The 14,333-nt window shown below is 44.5% G+C and overlaps 1 protein-coding gene across 5 annotated transcripts; it reads left to right on the top strand.

Annotated features, from left to right (window-relative positions):
• The first annotated feature begins 5,200 nt into the window (after window positions 1-5,200).
• Window positions 5,201-12,746, top strand: LOC132388022 (zinc finger protein 436-like). 5 transcript variants are annotated; one of them, XM_059960359.1, is made up of 2 exons: window positions 5,201-5,245; window positions 11,273-12,746. In XM_059960359.1, the coding sequence occupies exon 2, from the start codon at window positions 11,592-11,594 to the stop codon at window positions 12,375-12,377; it is 786 nt and encodes a 261-aa protein (XP_059816342.1). In that variant the 5' UTR covers window positions 5,201-5,245; window positions 11,273-11,591; the 3' UTR covers window positions 12,378-12,746. The 5 variants fall into 5 exon arrangements, with proteins under 5 accessions (XP_059816342.1, XP_059816343.1, XP_059816341.1 ...); XM_059960360.1 differs by having other exon boundaries at window positions 5,214-5,693; XM_059960358.1 differs by having other exon boundaries at window positions 5,214-5,847.
• The last annotated feature ends 1,587 nt before the right edge of the window (window positions 12,747-14,333 follow it).

Raw genomic sequence — 14,333 nt, 5'->3', positions numbered from 1 at the left:
CTCTGCAATTATTGCTGCTGCTCGCCACACCCAGTTCTGCACCCTGGTCACTGGGCATGAGAGGAGTTTCTTCTGCTGCACATTCACCTTTAATGGGATAAGTGTTTAATACTCTGGACCTGAGACAAATAAATCAGTTCTATTTTAAACTCTGTCTCTGGTACTTAGTGAATTGATAACACACGTAGTGCACAGTAGAGAGTCAACTCAGGCTGCCTGGACCTTGCCGAGATTCAATTCCACGACAATCCTTTTAAATCATCCCCTGTTGGTCCCCTCTCACTCTCCCTGTGGTGATGAGTTCCAAACAGTCACCACTCTGTGGGTGAAGAGGTTTCCCTTGAATTTCCTGCAGACTGAAGAAGTCGAGCTGACTGCAGTCCTGCCTGAGATGCTCTTTACCCCTCAAATCTCTGGATGAGGAAGAATGACATTGGTAGTTAACCTCCTTAATCGCGACTCATTTCCATTTTATGGGTCCTGCTTACAAAGGGTTGTTACCAGTATCCTTTAAAGACTGGAAATAGAATCGGAAACCATCAGTTGGATGTTCAAAAAATCATGGTCAGAAACCAGAGGCAGGTCTGCACAGGGCAGAGTTGGGCTCTGGAAGAGGGTTGGGGTAAGAACGTATCATGAGAAAGGAATCAGCAGCAGGGAGTGGAACCGAATAACAGAGTAGGAACATTTTGAAGCTGATTGACAGAAAATATTTGGGTTGTCTGACTGATGACAGAAACAATACCTGTTGTGAGGTGCTCCATTGGTCGAGGGAGATGTGGGTGTTGGGAATGGTTATATCTATTGAGGGAGTTAGTCCTGCTTGTTTATCCTGTAATATAATTTCTGGATGGTTACTATATAACCATATAACAATTACAGCATGGAAACAGGCCATCTCGGTCCTTCTAGTACGTGATGAAAGCTTACTCTCACCTAATCCCACTGACCTGCTCTCAGCCCATAACCATCCATTCCATTCCTGTCCATATACCTATCCATTTAAAAAAAAATCGAACCTGCTTCTACCACTTCTACTGGAAGCTCCTCCACACAGCTACCACTCTCTGAGTAAAGAGGTTCCCACTTGTGTTACCCCTAAACTTTTGCCCCCTAACTCTCAAATCATGTCCTCTTGTTTGAATCTCCCTCACTGTCAATGGAAAAAGTCTATCCGCATCAACATCATCTATCTCCGTCATAATTTTAAATACCTCTATCAAGTCCCCACTCAAACTTCTACGCTCCAAAGAATAAAGACCTAACTTGTTCAACCTTTCTCTGTAACTTAGGTGCTGAAACCCAGGTAACGTTCTAGTAAATCTTCTCTGTACTCTCTCTATTATATTGACATCTTTCCTATAATTTGGTGAACAGAACTGTACACAGTACTCTAAATTCGGCCTGAACAATGCCTTGTATAATTTTAACATTACATCCCAACTCCTATACTCAATGCTCTGATTTATAAAGGTTAGCATACCAAAAGCTTTCTTCACAACCCCATCCACATGAGATTCCACCTTCAGGGGACTATTCACCGTCATTCTATTATCTATGCCCCATAGATCACTCTGTTCTACTGCATTCTTCAATGCCCTACTATTTACCATGTATGTCCTATTTTGATTAGACCTACCAAAATGTTGCACCTCACACTGATCAGCATTAACCTCCATCTGACATCTTTCTGTCCACTCTTCTATCTGGCTTAAATCTGTCTGCAAGCTTTGTAAACCTGCTTCAAAAAGTTCAATATGTTATATCAAACATGACCTTCCACACACAAATCCATGTTGACTGTTCCTAAGCAGACCCTGTCTAATCAGATCATTATATATACCATATCTAAGAATATTTTCCATTAATTTACCCACCACTGATGTCAAACTTACAGGCCCATCATTGCTAGGTTTACTCTGAGAACCCTTTTGAAACAATGGAACAACATGAGCAATGCGCCAATCCTCCGGCACCATCCCCCTTTCAAATGACATTAGAAATATTTTTGCCAGAGTCCCTGCTATTTCTACACTAATTCCCTCAAGGTTCCAGGGAATATCCTGTCAGGAAAGGAGACTTGTCCACTTTTATATTCTTTAAAAGCTTTAGTACTTCCTCTTCGTTAATCCTCTTAGTTTCCATAACTACCCGACTTGTTTCCCTGACCTTACACAATTAAATATAATTCTCCTAAATGAATACCTATGAAAATAAAATTTTCAAAACCTCCCCCACTCCTTTTGGCTCCACACAGAGCTGTCCACTCTGATTCTTTAAGGGACAAATTTTATCCCTCATTATCCTTTTGCTATTAATATAACTGTAGAAACCCTTTGGATTCATTTTCACCTTACTTGCCAAAGCAGCCTCATATCCTCTTTTAGCTTTTATTTTTACATTCCTTATATTAGATTCTTTTTACGTGCTTTATATTCCTCGAGCACCACAATTGCTCCATGCTGCCTATATTTATTATAGATCTCTCTCATTTCCCTGACCAAGTTTCCAATATCCCTTGAAAACCATGGCCCTCTCGAACTTTTAACCTTTCCTTTCAACCTAATAGGAACATGAAGATTCTGTACCCTCAAAATTTCACCTTTAAATGACCTCCATTTTTCTATTATATCCTTCCCATAAACAAATTGTCCCAATCCACTCCTAAATCTTTTTGCATCTCCTCAGAGTTAGCCTTTCTCCAATCAAAAATCTCAACGCTGGTTCCAGTCCTATCCTTCTCCATAATTATTTTGAAACAAATGGTATTGTGATCACTGGACCCTATGTGCTCCCCAACACATACCTCCGTCACCTGAGCTATCTCATTCCCAGCAGGAGATCCAACACTGCCACTTCTCTAGTTGGTATCTCTACGTATTGCTGCAAAAAACTATCCTGCACACATTTTACAAACTCAAATCCATGCAGCCATTTTACAGAATGTGCTTCCCAGTCTATGTGTGGAAAATTAAAATCTGCCACAATCACAACCTTGTGTTTACTACAAATATCTGCTATCTCCGTACAAATTTGCTCCTCCAATTCTTGCTCCCCATTAGGTGGTCTATAATACACCCCTATAAGTGTTACTACACCTTTCCCATTCCTTAATTCCACCCAAATAGTCTCCCTGGACGAGGCCTCTAATCTATCCTGTCAAAACACCACCCCAATGATTTCTCGGGTAAGCAATGCAACGCCTTCCTCTCTTGCCCCTCCAATTCTATCACACCTGAAGCAACGAAATGCCTCACTCTCTTGCCCCTCTGATACTATCACACCTTATCTTAAGCAACAAAATCTAGGAATATTTAGTTGCCAATCACGCCCCTTCTGCAACCATGTTGCACTAATAGCTACAAAATCATATTTCCAGGTATCAATCCATGCTCTAACCTCATCCACCTTTCTTACAATGCTCTTAGCACTAAAATAAACGCATTTAAGAAACTCTCCACCTCTTCCTCTCTGCTTATCCCTAATGGTGCAAGCAACTTTATTATCTTTTTGTTTTCCTTCTCCCCTACATCTGCGGTCTGAACCCTCCTACATCAGGGAGGAAGTTCAAATAATCTCTGTGTTAAAAGTCTAACCATCACAGTGACTGAAGGCAGCTGCAGGTTCATGAGGGACTGTTGCTGTCAGAATCTGCAGTTCTTGCGGCTGCTCATTGCAGCCAGGACTGAACCCTGGTCTCTGAGCCTTGGAGGAGTCTGTACTGTTGATGTTAGCCTTAAACTAGACTGATGTTTAATATTTTGGATTTTTGAAAGATAAATCAGTTTTGTATCAAATCCCGTGTTTCAGGTACTTACTGTCTCTACTGCACTCACAATGTACACTAGAAAGGCCATTCGGCCCATCTGGTTCCTGCCCATGTTTCTGTTCCATATCCGTACATCAAAATCTCTCCCTGCCTTTCCCCTCTCACTCTCCCTGAGGTGACAGGTTGCAACTAGTCACCACTCCGTGGGATAGGAGGTTTCCCTTTAATTTCACTGAATCATAGAAATCTATTTTCCTAAGCTCCATGTACCTATCTCAGAGTCTCTTAAAAGACCCTATTCTATCCGCCGCTACCACCATTGCTGGCAGTGCATTCCACACACACACACACACACCACTGTTTGCTTAAAAAAACTTAGCTCTGATATCTCCTCTGTATCTACTTCCAAGCAGTTTGAACGTATTCCCCCTCGTGTTAGCCGTTTCTGCCCTGGGAAAAAGCCTCTGGCTATCCACACGACCAATGCCTCTCATCATCTTGTACACCCGCATGATTTTCTCCAGTCTGAATAAGACTGTGGTTTTGACGTTCTCGCTCCTCTCCCCTCTCCTCTCCCCCTCCCCTCTCCCCTCTCCTCTCCCCCTCCCCTCTCCCCCTCCCCATCCCTCCCCTAACGCTTCCCCTCTCCCTCCCCACTCTCTCTCCCTCCCACCACTTTGTGTCTGACGTCACAGTCCCGCCTCACTCAGGCACTTAAAGCGACACTCGCAGTAAACGAACCTGCGGTCTCGTAACACAATGCACCTCTAAAGTCTGACAGCAGACTAGCGAGTGAATCTTCGATGGTGCAGAGTCAGAAACCAAAGAGTTGCCAGCCTGAGTCAGGCTTGGGGCTGCAAAGAGAGATGGGTCTAGAGTTTACGAGGAGGAGGAATCATACCAGCAGGATGTGGCAACAAAAGAAAGATTAGAAATATTTGGAAACTGGTTGATCGAAAAAAGGTGGTTAATTTCTGCAAAACACGGTGGAAATCAACAGATCCGGCAGCAAATGTGGAGAGGAATAAATAGACAACGTTTAGACCGAGCCTCTTCAGCACGCTTAGGCTGTGTACTCTGCTGCTTAGTTGCTGCTTGAACTACAGAGATCCTCCAGCATTTTGTGTGTGTGCGTCTCTGTATTTCCAGCAACTGCAGAATCTCTTGTGTTTTATATCTGCATTTTATTTTCGCATTGGATACACGTTGATATTGAGTATACTGCTTATGGGAGCCGCTTTCTGCGTTAAAACAGCTGCAGATTTTTCTATACACCCACGAAAAAAATGAGGTATCTACATTGAAACAGCGCCTGCAGAAATCTTTAATGGTAGCGTGATTACCCATAAGGCAGTGCATTTAAAATTTCGCTTTCTCTGAAGCACCGAACAAATGCGCAAGCGTCAGGGCTGATGACGTCCCCAAGTGTCACGCATGCGCACAGTGCACAGAAGGCCTTGCAAATACCGGGTGCGGGTAAGAGCGATTCTCTACGTTTTAATCTTAAACAGCGACTGAGGGACGATTCCTGTCAAATCCGGACACCATTACCCGCAATCCCGGGACAGTCCTGTTCTCTTCCCTCTCTCTCAGCCCCACGATCCGTACACACGCCCCGGGGAGCTTCCGGCTGATGAGGGAATGGGAGCCGATGGATCTCTCAGACAGAGCTGAGCTCCAGCTATCTAAATGCAAGGATTAGGAACTCGGAGAAAGGGAACAAAATCTTTTACATCACCAGTTGAGAAAATCACCTTTGTTCTATCTCCGATTACAAACAAGAGAACATCTGCAGATGCTGGAAATCCAAGCAACACAAATTGCTGGATGAACTCAGCTTTAGTACACTTTTCCATAGATGCTGCCTGGCCTGCCGAGTTCCTCCAGCTTTTTGTGTGTGTTCTTGTTCTGGACTTTTCTACCGGTGAGGACATGTTTTGTCCCATTCTCTCTGGGTACATAATGATATCAAACACCTTTGTCCTGGACAACAAGTAAATTTCACATCACAAATGTGCTGGACTCCAATGAGACAGACTACTGCCCTTCACTTCATATTCATTGGCATTGTCATCACGGTAAGTCACTTGGGGGAGACTTCAGGGGGAATATTAATGTAGAATACAGAAACTGATGAAACCTGTGTGCATTGTGGTGATGCTAAAGTTGCTGGAGAATTTGCAAGTGGGAAGAAGTGGAGTGACATTTGGAAATCTGACTTTTTAAACATAATTTAGCAAGCAAACCACATTAGGACAGTATGCAAAAGCTTTGGTGAGAAAATCCTTCATTACCAGTTCCAGGCCTGCTACATAGGTTGTGTGAGAGTGCAGATGAACTGGATTGAACCCGGAGTAGATCAATGTTCCTATCGACAGTGATTTGCTAGCTGTTAAGATGAATACCTCTCTGTATAAAACTCACTGTGCACATGTTGTCACTGGCTACAAAATGCACAGTACAAGATTTATGTGCTCACTGGTTATTACAATTTAGAGGACATATTAGAGGGAAGGAGGGGAGACATCCAGTCTCCCTGATACCCTCACCTACAAGATGTGCATCCAGCTGCAGCTTGTAACCCTGCACTTTAAGGTGTTGGAACTTGAAGTAGATTAATTCCACATCAACCAGGAGTTGGAGGGGGTGATAGATATGACATGAAGTGAGGTGAGTTTCACCCAAGGTGCAGGGCACAGGAAACTGTGAGAGACAGGAAGGGGAATGAGGTTAAATGGCCATCATTGAGTAATCTTGTGGCCATCCCCCACAACAACAGGTAGACCACTTTAGAATGTGTTGTGGGGGGAATTACCTGGCAGGGGAAAATCAAAGGGGTGATAGGGGATTCGTTAGTTAGTGGGACACTACAAAAGGCGACTAATATCTTAGGCTTGCCAGATGTAGCGTGGTGTGGGGGGAGGGGTGATATGGTTAAAATAAGTTGTAGGGGGAATGAGAGCCAGAATGACAGAACAGATAGTGGAGAGGGTGAATCGAATTGAATTAACTTCATTACACAAATTCTTCATAAACATGAGGGGGAGAAAACTTTACATTACATCTCCTTCTAAATGTGCAATGTGGAATTTATAGTAATTTATAGTAGATAGTTTGTACATAGGACAGTCAATATAACATAGAAATGCTATTGTATCAGCATGAATTAATCAGTCTGATGGCCTGGTGGAAGATGATGTCCCGGGGCCTGTTTCTCCTTTTGCTGTGATACCGTTTCCTGGATGGTAGCAGCACGAACAGTTTGTGGTTGTGGTGAATTTGGTTCCCAATATCCTTTGGGCCGTTTTTACACACGTGTCTGTGTAAATGTACTAAATGGTGAAAAGTTCACAACTATGGATGCGCTGGGCTGTCCACACCACTCTCTGCAGGTTCCTGAGATTAAGGGAAGTACAGTTCCCATACCAGGCAGTGATGCAGCCAGTCAGGATGCTCTCAATTGTTTCCCTGTAGAAAGTTCCTAGGATTTCGCCCCATCCTGAACTTCTTCAGCCATCTGAGGTGGAAGAGGTGCTGCTGTGCTCTTTTCACAACACAGCCGGTAGGTACAGACAATCTGAGATGCCTGGTGACGTTTATGCCGAGGAATTTAAACCTGTTCACCTTCTCAACCCCAGATCCAATGATGTCAGTAGGAATTAGACTGTCTCCATTCCTCCTGTCGTCCACCATCAGCTCCTTTGCTTTTGTGTGACAACGAGGGAGAGTTTGTTATCTTGACACCAGTCAGATGTTGTTCAGACCTCAGACAGAGTCAGCAATCAAATGGCTGAGCATGGTGCGATGAATGTGCTGCGCTCTGTATATCACAATGCAAGAAGCATCGGAGGAAAGCCAGATGAGCTCAGGACAGGGAATGGTGATATTGTAGCCATTATTGGGACTTGTTTACACCCAACAGTCTGAGGGATTTAGAGGAACAAATTTGTAGAGAGATCACAGACCATGCCAAGAAACAAAGGATAATTCAGTAAGTGATTTTAACTTTCCATATATTGACTGGGACTTCCATACTGTAAAAGGGCTAGATGGGGTAGAGTTTGTCAAATGTTCCCTTAATCAGTACGTAGAATTCCCGACGTAGAAGTGTGCAATAAGCTGTTAGGAAATGATCCAGGGCTGCTGACAAAATTTAGTAAACAATACCATGAGTTTCAAAGTAATTATGGAAAGAGAGAGGTCTGGATCACAGGTTGAGATTCTAAATTGGAGAAAGGTCAATTTTGATGGTGTCAGAAGGGATCTGACAAGTGTGGTTTGGGACAGTCTGTTTCCTGGCAACGAAGTACTTGTAAGTGGGACTTGTTCAGAAGTGAAATTTTGACAGAGTAGAGTTTGTATGTGCCTGCCAAAGTAAAAGTTGAAAGGTAACTGGTCAAGGGAACCTTGATTTTCAAGAGAAATTGAAGCCCCGGATATTTTGTTCCTCTAAATGCCTCAGACTGTTGAGTGCTACCGAGATCCATTAATGACTACAATATCAGGATTCCATGCACTGAGCTCCTCTGACTGATTTTTACTCATCTTCTGTTAGGTTCTAAAAGCTTCCGAATAGTTTTTTGCTCTTTTGTTTGCCCTCTCTTTGACTTTTATGTTGGCATTGGCTTCTCATTTTTGCCACTGCTGTGTCCTCCTGCCTTTCCAATGTTTCCACTTTGGGATATATTGATCACTCAGCTTCCGAATTGCTCCCAGAAACTCCAGCCATTGCTGCTCCGTTGTCACTCCTATCTTTCCCTTCCAAACAAGTTTGGCCAGCTTCTCTGTCACAGAAACATGGGGAAGCATACCAGGTACAGGCAGATAGGAACAAACGGGTCCTTATGAAATACAGGAAATTCAAGTGAACACTCATGAAAGAAATAAAGGCATGAGGTTGCCCCAGCAGACAAGGTGAAGGAGAATCCTCAGGGATTCTGCAGATATGTTAAGAGCAAAAAGATTGCAAGGGAAAAAAATAATCCTCTGGAAGATCCGAATGGTAATCCATATGAGGAGACAAAACAGATGTGGGGGATTTTTTCCCGCATCCGTATTCACTCAGGAGATGGACACAGAGTCTATAGAAGTGAGGCAAGGCAGCATCAACTTCATGGACCCTGTACAGATTACAGAGGTGGAGGGGTTTGAGGCAAATTAGTGTAGATCAATCCCCAGGGCCTGACAAGTTGTTCACTTGGACCCTGCGGAAGACAAGTGCAGAAATTATTGGGGTCCAAGCACAGATATTTAAATCATCCTTAGTGACAGATGTGGGACTGGAGGACAGGTGATGATTGGAGGACAGCCAATGTTGTTCCAATGCTCAACAAAGGCTCTAAAAATAATTAAGAATTTGTACGTTGGTGAGCTTGACATCAGTCGGGGCAAAGTTATTGCACGTTATGTGCAGGAACTGGAGATGTAAGTATTTGGATAGATGTGGACTGATTAAAGATAGACAGCATGGCTTTCTGCATGGTAGGTCATGTCTAAGCAATCTTATAGAGTCTCTCGGGGAAATTATAAGGAAAGTGGATGAAGGCAAGGCAGTGGATGTTGTCTATATGGACGTCAGCAAGGCACTTGACAAAGTCTCATATGGGAGGTTTGTCAAGAAGGTTCAGTCACTCAGCATTCAAGAGGAGACAGTAAATTGGATGAGACACTGTCTTTGGGAGAAGCCAGAGTGTGGTGGCAGGTGGTTGCCTCTCTGACCGGAGGCCTGTGGCTCGTGGTTGTCTCAGGGATCAGTGCTGGATCTGTTGTTGTTTGTCATGTATATCAGTAATGTGGATGATAACATGGTCAGCTGGATCATCAGATTTGGGGATGACACCAAGACTGGGGTGTAATGAACCGCGAGGAGGACTGTCATGTATATCAGTAATGTGGATGATAACATGGTCAGCTGGATCATCAGATTTGGGGACGACACTAAGATTGGGGTGTAATGAACCGCGAGGAGGACTGTCATGTATATCAGTAATGTGGATGATAACATGGTCAGCTGGATCATCAGATTTGGGGATGAGACCAAGATTGGGGTGTAATGAACCACGAGGAGGACTGTCATGTATATCAGTAATGTGGATGATAACATGGTCAGCTGGATCATCAGATTTGGGGACGACACCAAGATTGGGGTGTAATGAACCACGAGGAGGACTGTCATGTATATCAGTAATGTGGATGATAACATGGTCAGCTGGATCATCAGATTTGGGGATAACACCAAGATTGGGGTGTAATGAACCGCAAGGAGGACTGTCATGGCTTGCAGTGCGATCTGGATCAGCTGGAAAAATGGGTTCAGAAATGCAAAATGGAGTTTAATAGAGACAAGTGTGGGGTGTTGCATTTTGGTAGGAACTAGGTTTTACACAGTGACTGGTCGGGCACTGAGGAGTGTTGCAGAGGAAAGGGATCGAGGAATACACGTCTATATTTCACTGAAAGTGGTGTCACAGTTCAATAGGGACGGAAAGAAGGATTTTGGCACATTGGCCTTCATAAACCAAAGTTCTGAGTACAGGAGGTGGATGTTATGTTGACTTTGTACAAGACAATGGTGAGGCCTAATTTGGAATATTGAGTGCAGTTTTAGTCACCAACTTACAAGAAAGATGTAAAGACTTTGGAGGAGTTCAGAGAAAATTCACAAAGATGTTGCCAGGGCTGGAGGACTTGGGTTATAAGGAAAGATTGAACAGGTCAGGACTTTATTCCTTGGAATGTAGAAGATTGAGGGGAGATTTGATGGAGGCATATGAGAGTTCTGAGGTTTATAGATAGGGTAAATGGAAGCTGGCTTTTACCACTGAGATGGATTGGGACTACATTGGTTAAGGGTGAAAGGTGAAACATTCAAGAGTAAAATTCTTCACACAGACGGTCATCTGGGTGTGGGATGAGCAGCCAGCACAAGTGGTGCATGTAAGCTCAATTCTGCCGGGTGAGTTTCCAAAGAGATCACCAGCTCGTAACCCAGCACGGATGGAAAGCGTGCAGGGGAGCCGGATGGATTCGAACTCAGGACCTTTCGTCCTGAAATCCTGATGCCACTACGCCACCATCCAGTTCAAGAGATACTTACATGGCATTGAAACTGTGGGAGATTAAATTAACATTACATAAAGAAACCCCCGGCTGCACGTCAAGAAAGGCTATTTGTGTGAGGGTGTTTCAGTTACTGTGGGGCCAGGCACCCATGCAGCTCAGTGGGAACAGGGAATAGTACCAATGGAGAGAGTCTGACAGAGACAAGTCACAGATTGGAGATGGCAGAAATGCCCCATTCTTATAGAGACAGGAGGAGCTTCAGAGTGTTCAATGCTCATTCCAGATACCAGCACTCTGCCCAGTCAGGAGATGATTTCTCCATCCAACTTGGATTGAACCTCAATGTAACAGTGTGATATCAGATCACACCTTGACAACTCAAGTGATCTCATCTGAAATGTTGTCCTTCAACCACTGATGGATTTTTAACTCTTTTTACAGGTTGAAAACGACAAGGAATTTGTCTATGGGAATTCAAACACAACACACCAGTTGTGCTGTCTCTGTCTAAATATTTAAGGAACAAGGGATTCAATCAACCATTTTTCCTGTTCAGACCGTGGGGAGGGATTCACTCGGTCATCTGACCAACTAGCAAACCCGTCATTTTAAAAAAGGGGAAAGGCTGTTCACCTGCTCAGACAGTGGGAATGGATTGACTCAGTCATCTCAACTGAAGGTACTTCAGAAGGTTCACACTGGGCAGAGGCTGGTCATCTGCTGACGTTGTGGGGAAGGATTCACTCGGTCATGTAGTCTAATGGCTCACCAGCGAGTTCACACCAGGGAGCGGCCGTTCACGTGCTCAGACTGTGGGAAGGGATTCACTCGGTCATCTCACCTAATGAGACACCAGACAGTTCATACTGGGGAGCGACCGTTCACCTGCTCAGAATGTGGGAAAGGATTCACTCAGTCATCTGAACTACTGGCACACCAGTCAGTTCACACTGGGGAGAGGCCGTTTAACTGCTCCGAATGTGGGAAGGGATTCACTCGATCATCTCACCTACTGGCACACCAGCGAGTTCACACTGGAGAGAGGCCGTTCACCTGCGCAGACTGTGGGAAGGGATTCTCTTGTTCATCTGATCTCCAAAAACACCAGCGAGTTCACAGTGGGGAGAGGCTGTTCACCTGCTCAGACTGTGGGAAGGGATTCACTCAGTCATCTGATATGCTGGCACACCAGCGATTTCACACTGGGGAGAGGCCATTCATTTGCTCAAACTGTGGGAAGGGATTCACTCAGTTATCCACCCTACAGAGACACCAGTCAGTTGACACTGGGGAGTGGCCATTCATCTGCTCAGAATGTGGGAAAGGATTCACTCAGTCATCCCAAATCCTGGCACATCGGTCAGTTCACACAGGGGAGAGGCCGTTCACCTGCGGTGAATGTGGGAAGGGATTCACTCAGTTATCCAAACTACTGGCACATCGGTCAGTTCACACAGGGGAGAGGCCGTTCACCTGCGGTGAATGTGGGAAGGGATTCACTCAGTTATCTCATCTACAGAGACACCAGCGATTTCACACTGGGTAGAGGCCATTCACCTGCTCAGACTTTGGGAAGAGATTCTCTCAGTTATCTCCACCAAATGTGCGTCATTGACTTCACACTGTGGAGTGGCCATTCACCTGCTGTGAATGTGGGGAAGGATTCACTCAGTAATCAAACCTTCTGACACACTACTGGGTTCACACTGGGGAGAAAGTTTCAATAAGCTGAATGCTGGATATTTGTCCATCACCGTTGCTGAATGCAATGTCAAGAGTGACTGTTGGTGCTGAACTCTGCAATTATTGCTGCTGCTCACCACACCCAGTTCTGCACCCTGGTCACTGGGCATGGGAGGAGTTCCTCCTGCTGCATATTCACCTTTAATGGGACTGGAGTTTAATTCTCTGAATCTGTGACAAATAAATCAGTTCTATTTTAAACTCTGTCTTTGGAACTTAGTGAATTTATAACACACCAAGTGTACAATAGAGATCAACTCAGGCCAGCTGGACACTACCAGTGATTCTGTTCCAGGACAGTCCTTTTAATTCCTCCCCTGTTGTTCATCTCTCGCTCTCCCTGTGGTGATGGGTTCCAAACAGTCACCGCTCTGGGTGAAGAGGTTTCCCTTGAATTTTCTGCAGACTGAAGAAGTCGAGCTGACTGCAGTTCTGTCTGAGATGTTCTTTGCCCCTCAGATCTCTGGACGAGGAGGAATGACATTGGTAGTTAACCTCCTCAATCATGACTCATTTCAACATTATGGGTCATTTTCCCTGCTTCTAAAGGGTTGTTGAAAGCACCACTGTCCTCTAAAGACTGAAAGCAGAATGGAAAACCATTTGTTGGATGTTCAATGAAGCAGGGTCAGCAACCCGAGGGGGTTCTGCACAGGGCAGAGTTTGGGGTAAGAACGTATGATGAGGAGAAGGGAATCAGCAGTGGGGAGTGGCAACGAATGACAGAGTAGCAACATTTGGAAGCAGATTGACAAAATCATTTGTTTGTCTGACTGATGACACAAACAATGCCTGTGGTGAGGTGCTCCAGTGATCGAGGAACATGTGTGTGTTGGGAATGGTTTTATCTATCGAGGGATTTGTTCCTGTAATATTATTAATGTCCTTCTAGGTTCCTCCAGCATTTTATGTACGTGTTGCTTGGATTTCCAGCATCCACAGATTTTCTCCTGTTTTTGATAAGAGCAAAAGCCGGGTCATATAATATAGCAAGAAAATAGTGGGAAATTAGAGGATTGGAAAGCTTTGACATAACCAACAGGAGACAACTAAAAAAAAACACACACACACAGGAGAGACAAGATGAAAAAGTAAGCTGAGTGAGCCAGTAATATCAAGTTTCAGAAGTTGTTCACATACATAAAGAGTAAAGGAGAGGCAAGAGTTGATATTGTACCGCTGGAAGATGATGCTGGTGAGTTAGTAATAGAGCAAAGAAATCGCGGCCGAATGTAATAATTATTTTGTGTCATTCTTCACTGTGTAAGACACTCGCAGTATAAGACCATAAGACATAGGAGCAGAATTAGGCCATTCAGCCCCATCGAGTCTGCTCCACCGTTCTATAATGGCTGATCCCAGTTCTCACCCAACCCCATGCACCTGCCTCCTCGGCATATCCTGTAATGCCCTGACTGATCCGTAAACTATTAGCTTCTGCCTAAAATGTACGCACAGACTTGTCCCCCACCGCCGTCTGTTTCAGAGAATGCCATAGATTCACTGCTCTCTGGCTAAATAAAATCCTCCTTAACTATTCTGAAAGGTCGCTCCTCAGTTTGGAGGCTGTGCCCTCTGTCATGGCTACCCCCACCATGCGGAAAGTCCTCTCCTCATCCACACTAACTGGACCTTTCCACATTCGGTAGGATTCAGTGAGATTTTCCATCCCCCCCCCCCCCCCCCACATTTATTAAACATTGGTCAGTGCAGGAGTACGAGCCCAAAGAAGGAAACGCTTCTCATATCTTACCCCTTT

Source organism: Hypanus sabinus, unplaced genomic scaffold (genome assembly GCF_030144855.1).
Source record: "Hypanus sabinus isolate sHypSab1 unplaced genomic scaffold, sHypSab1.hap1 scaffold_251, whole genome shotgun sequence".
Taxonomy (NCBI): Eukaryota; Metazoa; Chordata; class Chondrichthyes; order Myliobatiformes; family Dasyatidae; genus Hypanus; species Hypanus sabinus.
This window is presented reverse-complemented; position numbering and strand designations above follow the sequence as displayed.